Here is a 16,650-nt window from a genome sequence, read left to right on the forward strand (position 1 = left end):
GCTCCGTCCCTATGGCAACGTTCTGGAACATGTTGCCGAACGATGCGTACAATTTCAAACCTAGCCCGTTTTAAACGGTGTCAGAGAGGTACGCATAAAGTTGCAGAAACACGTGCCTTCCTATCTACGCAGCGGAGGCTGCCGTGCCATTATAATGTACGACAGCCAACCTCGGACCTGTTCCGGCAGCGGGAAAGAAGGTCATCTACGGTCTGACTGCATTCAACGACGTGTCGCGCAGCTCCCGTTGTCGGAAACGTCCGTCACACCCATGATGACCGCCCTACCGGTCACTCATGCAGCGGCTCTTGCCACGTCTACAGTTTCGTCCAGACCGTCGCCCGGTCCTTCCGACCGGCACGTCCCACCGCCCCAGTCACCTACGGACGGTGCAGACGTCCCACCTGACAACCTTGCCGCCGAACAGGCTCCCGCACCGGACGCTGAGGAGAACAGTACTTATTCACAACACCTGTTTGACAATTTCATTATACCCACCGACGCCTTCTAACCAGGTCGACGCTCCTCCTTGCCGTCGTCCGACACTGAGGAACACGTGCGCAAACAACGCTCGCCACGTAGGCACAAACGCCGCCTCCATTCACCCACGGGCTCTCAAAGCGTCGCCACCCAAGACGAAGAAGACGACACCCAACCAGCCGACATTTCCACGCAGAGGTCGGCGGACAACATTCACGATGAACAAGACGTTTCGCAGGACGGGACTGCCATGGAGGTCACCATGCACAATGAAACGATCGTTGTGCAGGTTGAGACGGCTGTCTCCCCGCCGACAGCTACAGATTTGTCTCACCACGATGCAATTCGCATGGACATTGGGCAGACTCACTGCACAGGAGCACGGGCCGAAGACGTTGAGGAAGGTACGTTTGGGTAAAATTCATGTCAATACCCCCGGTTTTACCCATTATACAACACATTCTGCGAGCAGACTGGACCGGTTTTGTGTCTTTTGGCAACGAAGTCTCCCAAGCAGATCGATGGCCCCTTGCATTTTCGGACCATTGCGCCGTCATTTGCTCCCTGGCTTTGCCACCTCAGTCAGTATGGAGCAGCAGAGGTTACTGGAAGCTTAATACCTCACTCCTTAATGATCCACACTGCCGACAATGTATTGCCACTACATGGGCGTCTTGTGAAAGACGCCTCCCGCAGTACACATACACACACCATTGGTGGTTCAAATGTGCCAAACTTGCGATCAGAAAGGTCATCACGTAATGTGGCAAGGAAGCAGCAGCATGGCATCGAGACACCACAAATTTTCACCACGCCGTCCTCCGTGAGCTCGATGCGCTCCCTCCATCACCTGAAAACCATACGGCACGACAACGTACTAAAGCTCGTCTCCTCTCTATCTAACGTGCACGACTACATGGTGTCGTGGTGCGTTCCCGACGACAAGACCTCCTCCACGACGAAACCCCATCCACAATCCATGCCGCATCCGACCATAGTCGTCGACGTCGACTTTTCGTCCCCAACATCACGACCTCCGATGGTGTTCACCACACAACACAGGCGGCAGTGGTGTCTGCCTTTGCTGAACATTATCGCCAATTTTATGACGACGAACCGATGGCAACGCCAATTCCTGATGATCTCCGTCCTTCCCCTGATCGGACCCTCACCGTAGTGGAGTCAACGTCCATGATGTCTGCAATCACCGCCGAAGAGGTGGTAGATGCGATCAACAATGGGGCCAAGAACAAATCACCAGGACCAGATGGTCTCTCCGTGGAGTTTTACCAGGCGTTCACCACGTTAATGCTTCATCTCTGGACATAAATGATTCTTTACTCTGTCATTCCCAATTCCACCTGAATTCGGCACTGGCACTCTTCTACCTGTGCCTAAGCCAAAGGGAAAGTCTCAAGTCTCTCCATATCGCACCCTTACATTAATGAATGCAGACTATAAAATCTGTGCACGCCTCTTAGCAACGGGCATACGCACCGTCTTACCTGCGGACCTTTCACCGGAGCAGATTCACATTGTTCTGGGGCCACCTTACAAACAGCCGTAGGAGAATGCCGCGACGTCATCGCGCTGGCGGCAGTTAGTCGCCTTCGTGCACCACTAGTATCCATCGATATCACGAGTGCCTTAGATCGCGTTCGACACCTATTCCTCCTCATGGTGGCGACACGTATGGGGTTCCCATTGCTCTTCATCGATGCCATTAGCCGGTTACTACTTCCCGCAGTCTCGATAGTACAAGGCAATGGAAGGCTTGTAGGAACGATTGCTATGCGCCGCTCTGTGCGTCAATAATGCCCTATGTCTACTTTACTATATGCCATTGCACATGAGCCCCTCATCACTGGTCTTACCTCTAGACTGCAATGTCTCACTTAACGTGATTGCACAATTCACTGCAGGGCTTATGCGGACGACCTCCTCTTTCTCACTCGCTCCTCCACGGAACTCAATGACGCCATCCAATGGATGCACCAGTATGGACGTCTTTCTGCTAGCATTCAAAATGTCCGTAAATCGACTATGATGTACACTGGGTGCGGCCTATGGTGCCGACCCCATTCCCAGTCAGTACCACCCCTCATTACTTGGGCATGAGCTTCACACACCGCACAGTGGGCCGCCCGCGCTTACCGGCGGCTTTTGCAGTCGATCCGGCACCATGTCCGCGGTCAAGTGCACCGTAACTTAAACCAACTCCAACGTGTGTCCTATGTCAACATTTATGTCGCCCCTATACTGGGACACGTCGCCCAGATCCTCCCAATGTCGTTACTCCTTGGCCGCCGCATCCAATCAGCTTTTGGATATTTCGTGTCAGCAGGGGCACTTTTCAGAGTCCAGTACAACACTCTAACACTGCCCCCTGCAAAGTATTTTTATTTATCCGTAACCATTTTCCACGGAAAAATGAGAACATGGACTTTTTTCAATTACAGCACCAACTACCAAAAATCAAAACAAACGTTTAAGACAAAATGTACGTAGTTTTTTTATGTAGAATCTGATTTTGTAACAAAAATGAGCGTTCCCATTTAAAATTTAAAAGTTGCCTCCCACCCCACCCCCACGGGCCTGAGGTGGTGGGCTAATTTTAGCATCAGTAGATGTCCTCCTCGAAAATAATCAACTTTGGAGTCTATACGTTTTTTCGTGTGAAGCTTCTTTTTCGAGTTTTTCTGGTTTGTCAACTTAAAATTTACATCCTGTATAAGGGCCATGAAATTTACTGTTTTTAAATATCTTAACATGTGGTGTATCCCAACTGAAACGATTGGTTTAATTATTATATCACCTTCATACTTGGGATTTATAATTGTTCTGTCACGTAATTTGATTTGTTCCTCCACGTTTTTTAACACTCCCTCATATGATAACTTCGGAAAATTATGCTACAATGGAGGAAAGAAGTAATACTCCACTGGATTAAAGCCATTCAAGAAGTATCTTGGTCTCTTATATGTATTCCTAAAGTCTACTTTTTCTTTTTATTCAGTTTATAAATACGTAAGTTCAACCAACTATCCGATAGTTTGATATTCGTAGGCAAGTGCATTCCTTACTAATGAGATTATAAGCTTTCCTAGATATATTGTGATAAGTTGCGCTTGACACCAACTCAAATATCCTTCCAGTTCATATACCTGTACAGATATCACTTATCTCAAAGCTATAAGTTCACGCTGACTGATTTGAGATCAGAACACTCAGTACTATATCAAACTCCATCCACATTCCTAGTTGCATTACCAATTTCTTCCATATCAGCTTTGTTCCTCATCTTCTTTTATACTTTAAGGGGACCACACTCTGCTTATCTAACCCATGTTAATTTAGGCAAGTATTTGACCCATTTCTGAAAAAAACTATTTCATGCAGGACCTTAATATTTTTACTGTATGTTACATGATGCTAATAGAATCAACTGTACTAAAATCTACTTTATCCATTTTATAGTTTTTAAGAAATACTTTTTTAATTTATTAACAAAAAATATTGAGTTTTCCTGCAGAAAATATTTTATGTGAACTTCCTAATGGGGGAATATTAATGAATGTAGTACCAGAGGTGGCTTTTTAAAGTTATCCAGAGTCTCTGAAATTTCATTCATTTATCTATTATAGTTTCTGATGTAATGGGGCATATGTACTGAAAATTTTAGTTTGTGGGAAATTGACTTTAAAGAGAAAACTTTTGAAATTTGTTACTCACAGTTAATTGAAACTGTTCTGCTGCGTATGATGGCCCTTCTTTGGCCTCTAGCAGGTCTTCCAGCTTCTTGTTCACCTTCCTGGATGTTTGTCTTGCTTTCTTGGCCATATTAGATGCAGACCTGTCTTCATCGTCTATCCTCATTTCATCGTAATGTAGCAGCCCAGTGATCATATTTTCACCATAATTAATTCCCAGCTTTTTCAGTACCCAACACTTTCTAATATTACCACAATTGAATGTAGTAAGAGCATTATGAACTCCTAGTTTCCTTGTATGCCTGCTTACACATACAGTTTTCGAAGGCGGTTCCAAATTATGCTGCTGACACATTCATTTCGGTTCGTTGTCTCCCCAGGCAGACATTTCCTCAGAAGGTCAGGATGAGCCAAGCCTCCGAAAATAGGTTTAATTGCTGTAATAACAGCAGCAGGAAGAGAATGCTGGTGATAATAAGATTCTCCAGTTGCCTGAGCTCTATTGTATTTGCATCACGAATTTTCTCCTCATGGACACAATCCATGACATGGCTTATCATCAGTAGAGGACTTATGGAAGAATATGGCCCAAACATCTCTCTTCATTGCCTCCAGATTTTCTTTATTTCTCCTAATTGCCTGCCCATAGTATACCTGCAAGTTTTCTATTTCAGTTTTAGTTAACCAACCCTGTCTGGTCAAAAATTTTCCATCTTCAAATTTTTTTCCTCTCATATCTACAGTTAGTCTTCTCAGCGTTGTTCCCAAACGTTTGAGCATGGCCTACACATCCTATTTTGATAATAATGGCATCTCCATATGGCTTGGAGTTGGCCGTATTGTTGTATGCGTTACTGTCACCATCGCCCAAATATTTGGTGTACTGTACGTCTCTTGTTTCTATGGAGCGATGAAATATTTGTTGTACTCCATTAACTTCCATACCACCATTTGTTCCTCTAAAATTAGCCACACAGTTGTGCTCTTTATGTTCATTGACTTTATAACATTTGCAATATTTAGACGCTATCTCCACATCTATCACATTACCAGCGTCTACACTGGTGGCAGTCATTACTCCATTCAGAGAAGTATGTCCTCTTTTCTGCCAACTTCCATGAAATGCAATTGCAATATCCAAACATCCATCACTTTTTCCACTGATTTCCTAGCAGCCAGTTTCATGCTTTCCTCACTGACCTCACATACAGCTTTCTCTAATATTGCAGTCAGTTTTTCAAATTTATTTGGTGGGTAATGTAAGTTCATCACCGAACAAAATGTTCTCCCTGCAGCCATGCCCTTGCCAATGGATTGTAAGGCATAAACTAATTTAGTATTGATTTCATAAGGGCCACTTGCATCTGGTTTTGAAGACCTTACAAATGAAATCGCAGCTGAGCATTTAGTGCAAATCAAATCCAAAGCAATTGCTAAGCCTTTTCTCCCACTGGCACTCTCACAAATTTTCACACTCTGTAACTCACCACATTGTTCTACATTGTACAAATTTAGAAATTACATCTGATAATATTCTCAAATTTATGATAATGTTACTGTACCCCTTGTCACTTACAGTAAATTCGTTGTAAGTCTCTTGAAATGGTGAGAGCTTCTTTGATGATGCAATTGTTGAAGAATTACAATTGGAAACATCGTTGCCAGGCGACATAAACTCTTGTACAGAAAGGTTTCTAAACTTGTTTCCTCTAAATTGTCGTTTCTTGAAAATGCCTTTACGTTTCGTCATCTTCAATAAACACAATAAAACACACCTAAACAAGCACTGAAAATGTAAGTATAACAACTACTCGCAATCACACTTGAACAAAAGTAACCCCGTGTTTGAAGCCGTGTTGTTTACAAACAGCAGAAACAAAAGAATACCGACCGTTGCATTCCAAGGATAGCCAACTCACTCCGGAGTAAAAAATAAATCCCTAACGTGCCATGTAGGGGATATAAAGATCTAAAATATACGCAGAAAAGTGGGTGACAGGAAAGTGCGCATGGAAAATAGACACACGTGGCAGGAAAATGCTCTTTAAATGCTCGAAACAAATTTTTTTCCAGCAAAGTCTTTTTCAGAGTACTTAAATAAAACCTTAATCTATTGAAATATGATGAAAACCGAAAATCGATTTTTTTCAACCTGAACGATGGTGCTGGCCGCGGTGGCCGAGCGGTGAGGCGCTTCAGTCCAGAACCGCGCGACTGCTACGGTCGCAGGTTCCAATCCTGTCTCGTGGATGGATGTGTATGATGTCTTTAGGTTAGTTAGGTTTAAGTAGTTCTAAGTTCTAGGGGACTGATGACCTCAGATGTTAAGTCCCATAGTGCTCAGAGCCATTTGAACTATGGTGTGGTCCCCTTAAGACAGTTCGTCTCCGCCGCACAACTCGTCGATTTACTCCAAACATCTCTCTCTTTTCTTAGAATTTAATAATGGTATTGCATCGGCATCTCGTGATTTAATACATTATATTTAATTTTTACTAATACATGTTTTTGTTATTATTAGCCGTGCGGCATTATCCTGTAAAGAAAGCTGACTCACTAACATAACAGGTTTATTTCATCTATTGTACTTTAACGCGATTATACCGACTACGTATTTCGTTCCTTAATAGCCTGTTCTGCTGCTATTTTGTCTCAGTCTAGAGATTCGTACTTCTTCCTTCATAGTGTATACACAGTGAAATGTGATTTTCCTCTGCTTTCTACTAAACTACCACCGATAAATGCCACTTCGTCTCACTCTCCCTTAACTTTTCAGTTTTCTAGCTAATACAATATGAAGACATATAAACTGAGTAGGTGGTGGAAGAACTCTGTGGATGAGCGGTGTGAAAAAATATGTCGGAGCAATGAAACGTTTGCTAAAGCCAATGATTAATTTGTCACTGGAGGAGCAGTAGAGAGGACAACGAATAGTGGGACACAAAAACTGGATTATGCTGAATATATTATAGGGGACACAGGATAAATTGGCACAAGTTAGGTAAAGATGAACGATTGAATTAAACCAACTGCAAAACTAAACTTTTAAAGAAACAAAATTAAACACAGATGAAAACATACAATTAAAAAGTAAGTCAGGTTTCACTGTTGGAATTTCATAACGATGTTTCTTTCACAGGACGTTAAAGAATAATATAAGTTTCGAAAGGTAGCTGCACGTGAAAAACCACCTGCGAAGTAGTAAGTGTTGAAATCCAATTTATTCTGCAAGAAACTGTTGCCTCATAAATTCGGGAGCAATTCATTGTATTACGAACTACGATAGTTAGTAAGTATAGCTTACCTCACAACTTCAGGTAGGCAATATATGATAGTTAACCTTTCCACCCTTTATGAAATATGCCGTGTTTAGCTTCTGTACACCGGGATAATGAAAAGTCGACAAGGAAAAATAAATGGAACTACACCGATCCTTCTAAATTGAATTTCTCTTTTAATGAGATTGGAGCTTGTCGTCGACATTGACGTTTCGAAAAAGATAAAAAAAAGTGTCTGTTGGTAGATGGCCTGTTTCAAAATCATTTTGGCTGCCGCAGATGGTAATGTGCTTCAATGTGTGCACTGAGATGTTATTAGGCTGCGTTTCTCCTGCTTCCATTAGCGAGCTAACAGTCACAATTAAAACAGATGACACAATTTCACGCTTTATGATTCGAACGGTGGTTGAATCGCTGTTTGATTACAAATTAATCTCCCACAGTAGTGAATTATGTCCGGGTCACAGGTCAGAGCAAAGGGTAAAATAATTCTTTGACAGTAACAGCTTCATCTCTCTGATTTGAATGCTGTTTTCTGGCGTCACGGGGCCAAAGTGCTTTGCGAATACAGGTTAGCAACTGCTCTACGAGATTCATTATCAAATTAACACTACCAAAACTTATATTACGTTTCTGTTTCCTAAACTATTATATAAATATACAAATTTACCTACACATTTTTCAGTTGATCTAGTGTCAATACCTAAATGTTGAAGAATTAACCACAATTTATTTGCGAAATACAGAAAACTGATAAGACTGCAAAGATATTCTAAAACTTATTCGACGGAAACTTTAGTCTTCAATGCTTTTCAGAGTTAGATCACCGAAAGTATCAACGTATAACATTGTTTTCTTCGACAAAATGCCATCGTCACACTGTAAAATGCCCTTTAAAATTGAACGCTATAGTTTCTTGTGTTGAGTGAAATGAGTAATGTGTAAATATAGAAGAGAAATGACAGTCAAACACAAAGACAATAACTTGAACTCAGTGTAAGGCACTTGAGCGTAAAACTAGTGGAAACAAGAAATGTCAGTTAATACCTGCCGCTGCATGAAAGATAAAAATAATTATCACTGGATGTGGAATAATGGTAACAGTGTAATCCATCGTGAAAGCAAACCGAAGAAAAATAATTTTTTAAAAATCCTGCTACAGTCTGTACTAAAGTAAATGTAATCAGATTAATGGCTCCGAGACTGGGATTTGAAATGAGATCAGTATGAAACATCTTTTCAGTAAATAGGAAATTAATTCGCATTTGTCATCGTTGATGAGGGTGTATAAATTTCCAAATTGTTAAGATCTGTATACGGAAATTGCTGCTCTCCATCGTAATGAGGTTGCACCATGTGGACAGTGTTCATTTCTCACAGTCATCCAGAAGTCTTTATTAAAAAAAATTTTTAATTCATTCTTAAAGCCATGGCAGATAAATAAGCTAATAATAGGTTGTGAAATTTTGACCCTGAGGTCTGAACTGAGAACTGAAATTCTTTGTACCAATGCCCCATAAAACGCCTTATTTAAAATTAAAATTAACAAGTCGTAAGCAAATAGACAAATAGCCATGACATATAACTTTTCCTTTTCATTAATAGCTTCACATATAAAGATAACGTATGCCATAAAATAAAAATTTTTGTAATTATTTACGTGTAAATAAGGCTTTGTAGGTACCACTCTTGCATACCTTTTAACTTAGGAAATACATCTATAATTGCACTTAAAATACGGCTATGGTGGTTCTTTCTAACATTCACATTATTCAGCTCTGTAGGTACAAAACGATCAACCGATATTTTATCTTCACTTCGCTCGGTACGGATAAAAAAAATAGGATGTTCAGTCATGTATGCGGTTTGATTAATGAGTAAAGAAGTAAATTTTGATAAAATTTTCTCAGAATGCTACACAAAGTAGAAATAAATAAATTAGTTTTTCAGTATGCTGAGGAACAAAGACAATACATAAAAGACTTATGTAAAGTCATTCATATAAGAAATGGAATGCTATTGTGTAGTTCAGTGTCACTGTAAAGTTTCTCAGCTAGCATAGGTCCTCATGTTGATGTTTCATAGATTGCACTACCCCCAAGAAAAAGGAAATACAAAGGCAAATGAAAGGAAAACGATATGATACAATATTTTTCAATTCATAATGCCTAGACAACATGTGTGATTTTCATTGTTGCAGTTCAAAAATCTATAAACTTTTTAAATAACAGGAACAAATTGGTATGTGGGATATTCTTAACCAAACAGAGTCCATATAAAGGAAAGGTGTGCTCTGCTGTGATTTTCTAGAACTCCAACCGAGCTACCAAGCCGTTTGGCTACTACAATTCTTTGCATCGATAGGACGTACTGAGTGAAAGGTAACACAACTCAGAAAATAAAATGATTCTTTAATGCAACGGACTGAATGATATGAATAGAATGATCCTCGTAAATGAGTCCCAGGTGTTTGTTCATACCAGAAGCCTTAAATGTTCAATAATTCGAAAGAGGTTTCACATAACTACTACGTTGAAAGTCTTGGTTGAATTTAACCCCGATTTTGAAGAATCATTGCTTGTAAGCGTTGTTGATGAGTCAGAGGGCTGAATCCTACATTCAGCTTTTCTGCCAGCCGACACTCGTCAGCCATCATGTAATCGGCTGATCGTCAGAAAATAAAAATGTTACCTCACCTCCGCCATGCTCTGCTGTCAAAAAGTACACTTCTCTATGTCTCCAAGCCCTGACTACCGATGTCTGCATCTTCTTGCAGAATGTCCAAAGAAATTCCATGTTTTCTCTCTACTCTACGCAAAACAGTATTCTGCCAATAAGAAGGCTCCATTAACATTGGCCACAGCGATATTTGTTTGAAAACCGAGATCCCGTGCCCCACCTAGCAAATACTTTATAATCTATACAAATGGCTGCTTTCCTGTGTGTACAGTACGAAGAAAATTGAGCTTAAACCATCCACATCTCAGACAGTTTTCTATTAATCCAATGAGCTCTTTTCCCAAGTACAAGTGAAACTTCCCCTTAGAAAAATTACTGAATTACTGTGCTGGTAAACCTCTTACATTATTTGATTTTCAAACAGTTGAGCAGAACTGAACGTACTCAGACATTTCTCTCTTTATTTATTCTGATCGACACTAGACTGTCACAAAATATTTTTAGCGCAACGCAATCTGACTGTGAAAAATCCCTACAAAAGAATGGCCCTGACTAACTATAACCTATACCTTTCATGAATCACTTACCTCACAAAAATCTTCGTTACTCGAACTACTGCAATACAGCGAGCGCCAACACTGCTAGCTAAATAAATGATTATAACTACTGAAGGCACTAACTACCGATAGGCATAGTCAGCAAATGAAAGATTTTGATAGAGAACAAACAATGTATTTACCTTAATAATGTTCTAAAGTCATCATATATATATCAGTTCATGATATCGAGTATTACAAATTTACTCTTTCTGGCCGACACACGTCCAGATCGTCCGGTCTTAAAATTCTGCCACCTCTCTCCCCACATCCATCACTGCTGGCGGCTCACCTACAACTGCGCAAAGCTACGCGCTGTTAACAGCCAACTGCCCAACACTACAATAGCAAATCAGTGATTTTCATACAGAGCGCTACGTGACGTTACCAACACAAAAACCTAAACAGCCTACTTACACAAGCTTCAAGAGTTTTAAGGTACCAGTTACAGATATTCTTTTACATCCAATTGGCCTACTTCTCTCCTTGCAAGGGTAGAGTAGCTCTTAATCCACATGTAGTAAGAGGAGAAGAAAATGTTAACAATAGGCAGCCGTCAATCTTCCCACAAAGAAGGCAGGATTTAAAGTCTCGCTACCAGGCTGGTACATTCGTGTCCCTACGGAAGGCTGTAGTGACGAAACATTCTGCCCAGGTTGTTTGACCAGAGAAACCTACTTTTAAAACTAATTTATTCTGCACCTGCCGGACGCACGACACACTGGCGCTTTTTAGACAGGTAAGGGACCCTACAACACTTGGTCATGGCCGACGCAGTATTGACTGATCTCGTCACCCCCTCGTCGAGGTGGACAGTAGAGGGTCCTGCAACAGCTTACCTGATGGCCGTGTCATAATCCCTACACCCACCAGCCTACTTCTGAAGGCCTCAGGGGCTCCTCACCAGTGTGTTCCATTTGATTGTCCCTTGATCCTTGATCTTTGCTTGTTCCATACATACTAGGCGGCTAAATTTGCAGATAGTAACTATTAGTTCCTCATCAAGATATTTGTTCCCGATACCTGCTTCACTACATTATGCAGTAAGTTATTTGCATTCCTGATATTCTATTATTTTACAATCAGATTCTTTGAATACCGATCATATACCTTTTTGGAAGAAAACAATTTGGAGCTATGAGTAGATTATTCATCCTTTCCTCAAAACTTTGAACCGCACTCTGGGAGAAGAACTTTTGCAGGCAATCCTTTCGATACAAGGGTTCAACTTCTTTAAGTTAAAATTCAGTAGCACTACTGGCTAGATAGTTTAAATTAGTATATATGTAATGCCTACTCTTTCGATCAAAATATCCCATACTCTGAACACCATATGTGTTCTATAATAACTGGTATTTCCCCACTGTCTGACTGTTATCTTAATGGCATTGTTTCTTTCTCTCCCTTTCATTGCAGCCTGGTGGCATCTCAGGCACCGACTCAGGCGTTGACAGTCACAGTGGCTCTCGCTAGACTCTCATTGTCCGGGTTGTCTGCCATAAAGGCTGCTTCATTACATCATCAAAGCAGAGTACAAGTAGCCTCATATTTTCATCAAGTCAGATTTCAGGATTTAGTAGATGACCTTGATGTCCTGTGACTCCCTGTTTCACTATATACGCAGAAATTGATGTTTGATGGAGCAGCTGCTAAAGTGAATGTTAGTTTCTCGTGTAATCAAACTGAGTTCCAAGTTTCTTTCGTGTGGAAACTATGGTGGTAGACCCAAAATTATGACCAAGGCCCTAAATTAGATAGATACATAAAGACTAACTGGATGGAGTTTGCTCTAACATGGTAGGGACATTTAAGAACACTGTAATGTTAGAAATACGTAAGTGAACTATTCGGGTGCCTAGAACTGCTAGGAAGTGTTTCCACTTTCACTCTGCAGGCGTAGGAGATGTGTTTGCTTGTGCGGCTGCCTCCTGGCTGATGGGCTGCGGACGCTGAACAGCTGTTTCAGCAAAGCGACTCTGGTAACCCAAGTACCAAGGCTGACTGTGCTTGGCGAGATACGGTTAATGCACCAAATTGCGGAGATACACCACTCACGAATTCTACAGGGTGGTTTTCTTTTTTCTTTTTTTTTCAGCGTGTAGTACAAACTCTAGGAACTGATTGATTGTAGTATACGGAACAAAAAAGATTGTAAGAGGTCCATGATTAAGGAATTTGTTGCTAGCGCACTCGAGCAGATATAATTTCGATGGACTGCTCGCGCTGCCTGCGATATTTAAGGTATAAGAGAATCTCAGACCAGAGAGAAGTGTTGTATGCGGTAGGAACTATGTAGCAGTAGTTGCTAGTGAGCTGTCTGGTGTATCGTGTTGGCTGGGCCAGTCCTGGGGAGCGATGTCGGAGCCTGAGCGTTGTAGTATAAGGTAAAAGCAACCTCCCGCATATGTAGTATTGTTGTATCAAGTCCCATGCAAATGTTTAAAAAAATCTCTTAATAATGATCTTTCTCATAAAAAGTAACTTTTGACAATCATTCATTTTAATTTAAAGAATTTACTAATTTCTCCAATCCTTGGTCATCCCAATTATTGAAAAAGAAAAATCAGTTGTTTCTTTTATACATGACAAATGTATCTGCCAGCATTGCACTGAGCTGCACCAGAAAAATTTCTTATAGGAGCAGATATATACGCATTATCCGGCGACCTAATTGAGGTAAGATTTTTCAATTTATTCATAATGAACTTTCAGGGCCATGACGCAGCACTGCTGACGTCCAAAATTTACCAGTTTCAATTCACAATCAATTATTGAAAGGTTATAAGTGAGTCACAATTTAATTGAGAGTTTAGTCACATTACATTATTGGTAGGTTACAGAATTCATTTATCTGTTAGTAGGCTATGCAGAATAAATAAATATATTTTTTCTGTAGGGAAGTTATGGAAATTTTTTTTGTTGAGAGGTTACACTTGGCGACCCTGCCAGGATCGAATTTTTGTGAATTTCTGAGAAATATTCAGTTATATATCTGCTCTTATTTACTTAATGTTACGTGGAGTTTGCATCTAGCGCAACACATTTACTAACTTGTCATTCTTTCTTCCACAGATCATCGGCAATTTATTGCTCTTTGTTGTAATTGTATTTGCTCCATTTCTGCTTTGTTTTTGTTTGATTTTGTGCTTAGCTTTGATTTGTGAAAATGCCGCGAGAAACTGCTAACAGTACATCGCAATGTGCAATGAGTGAGAAAGCCAACTCGAATAATTTGACCGATAGTACTAGCGACACTCAGTGTCATAATGATAATCCTCTAACTACAGATAACCAGTGTGTACTGACCACGAGTTATGATTTTATTTCTGATGAAGTAAATACAAATTCAATCATGTCCTCACTAAATTTAACGACAATTGATGACGCGACACGTTCCGTTACAATGAACGCTGCCCAGTTTGACATGCCTGATTTGCAAAATTTACGTAGCGAACAGATAATTGTTTCTAACGAAGGTGAACAATGTACTCAAAATATGTCAGATTTATTTGATTCCAGTGTAGTGACCAACAGTGCAAATCCAATTGGCAAACCTTTTCAAGAATCAGAGAATGACCAAATGGTTACACAAAACGTGACAAATGCAGATACAACATCACACAGCACAGAGAATAGAGTAGCTAATATTGGCATGGATCAAGTTATGGCATTATTGCTACAACTTCATGAATCGAACAAACAACTTAATGAAAAAATCAAACAACAAATTAATGAAATAATGAAAATCTCAAACAACAACTTAATGAAAATCTCAAACAGTCGAATGAAAAACAAGACAACAATTACAAACAACTTAATGAAAATCTCAAACAGTCGAATGAAAAACAAGACAACAATTACAAACAACTTAATGAAAATCTCAAACAGGTTAATGAAAAACTTGACACCTCTACTGAACAGCTTGCTAAACAGATTACAGCCGTTGCCGAGCAATTTAACGAAACTAAAAAACAGTTACGTGAGGAAATTAAGGCTAGTGCTAGGAATAGTAGTGAAGAAATTAGATCCGTTGCACAAGAAATATGTAATACACATAGAGCCACAACAAAATTACTTAGAGATGAAATTAGTGCAGTTGCTAAACAATGTTCAGAAAACGCAACACAGTTACGCGACGAGTTTAAATTAATGTCAGCAGATCTTTCACGCACACTAGATGCGAAAGTAGACAAGAAATTCGAACAACAGAACAGCCAAATTGAAGAACGTTTTAATCACCACCTACAAAACAGTGAAATGCGTTATCGTAAATTTATACACGAACAGAATAAAGTAAAGAAACAAGTCATGGAAAGATTTACTGCACAGAGACAGGAAGATAAGCGTAAAATATTTACAAAGGCAAAAGCATACGTAGACAAAAATATTGCTACAGTATCAGACGAAATCTAACAGCTGAACACCGAATTGCATGATGAAATCTCCGATCTTAAAACAAAAACTGACACACACACAGTAGCCTTTCAGACAGTGACCAACAGACTTGAACAATTAGAAGTAATACAGAATCCTGATGCCATCAAAGCAGACGTTAAGAAATTGAACAAAACCACACGTAAAATACAAAAACAAATTAATGCTTGTGACACTAAAAACGACGACCACGTAAAAGCACTGACTGAAAAATTTGATGAATAGGTCAGTCGTATTGAGATTATCGAAAATAACGACGACACTAAATCAGACGATAAGTCACCAATTTCATTCAATCAAACACCCGAATTCCAAAACTTACAGCAGACAATCAGTGAGATAGGTTCATCCAATAATACATTACGTAGAAAATTGTCATCTTTACAGCAAGAAGTGACAGAGATGAAAAATGTTTCAGCCTCTAACACGGCACTGCATACGCCACATTCCGAACATTTCTCACACTCACACAGCCAGTATAATTTAGGTAATTTACAGAGAGTACGTGACTTAGATTCCGAACAGTCACAGACAAACAGATTATCATTCAATCCTGAACCTGTTCGGACGTACAGAGACGATAATTTTGATTACAAGCACTTTCTATCCATTAGGAAATTTAAGGTATTTTATAATGACAGAACACAGATTCGCCCTTTGGACTGCATACAACAATTTGCTTTTGAATTTTCACCGGCATTGCCTATAATGCAGAAACTAAAATTTATTTGCAGCGTGTAGGTGACCTCAGGGGATTCATTACACTTCAATGAATATGTGCCGTATCGGCACAGGGCCCCGAGCCGTAGTAGTGCTATTTCATCTTTAGTTTTCTGCACTGCTGCCTTCTCTTCTACTATCCTTTATATCTATTAAAACAGCTCTTCAACTATCGATCTATCTAGGATTGAGAAAGAGTAAAGAAAACCTGATATGACAAGTTTTACCGAAAGTGACAGTTTTCATTAGACACTCCAGAAATGAGAAGAACTACCAGCGCAGTTTTAATAAGTGACCAAATTTTAATCATCACTATTGTCAAAATTGTCAGTAACAGCAAACACATTTTGGCAACAATAGAGGCTTTACCGCACTACAGCAATAAAACCAGCCGGTTAGCATACCTAACCAACAATATAATGTGCAAGGTCAACCAAGCTTTAATGTTTCGCCGCCTACACGTATAGCGTCGGCTCTCCTAAATTTTAGTAACGCACAGAAACAAGGAAATCAGTACGTACAGAAAACACATCATTTCAACTCCTATCGGAATACGCCGTATAGTAATGACTATCATGACAGACGTAAAAGTAATGAGCACGGTTTTCAGCCTAACAGTCGGTCTTACCAGCAGCAGAATCATCCACAACAACAGATTATTATGAATGATCCAGACAGTCGGTATCATCCCGAACCTAATACGTCAGGAAGAAATAACAGAACAGTACAAATAGTCGAGATGCCACAGCATCC

General features: G+C 40.1%; 1 protein-coding gene across 1 annotated transcript in view; it reads right to left on the bottom strand.

The window, feature by feature from the left end:
• Positions 1-294: 294 nt before the first annotated feature.
• Positions 295-16,650, bottom strand: part of LOC124796120 (piggyBac transposable element-derived protein 3-like) — a 167,552-nt gene continuing 151,196 nt past the window's right edge. The window contains exon 3 of the mRNA XM_047260210.1: positions 295-443. Coding sequence (XP_047116166.1) covers positions 295-443 — 149 coding nt within the window. The remainder of the gene's footprint in view (positions 444-16,650) is intronic.

The sequence above is a fragment of the Schistocerca piceifrons genome, chromosome 4 (genome assembly GCF_021461385.2).
Source record: "Schistocerca piceifrons isolate TAMUIC-IGC-003096 chromosome 4, iqSchPice1.1, whole genome shotgun sequence".
NCBI lineage: Eukaryota > Metazoa > Arthropoda > Insecta > Orthoptera > Acrididae > Schistocerca > Schistocerca piceifrons.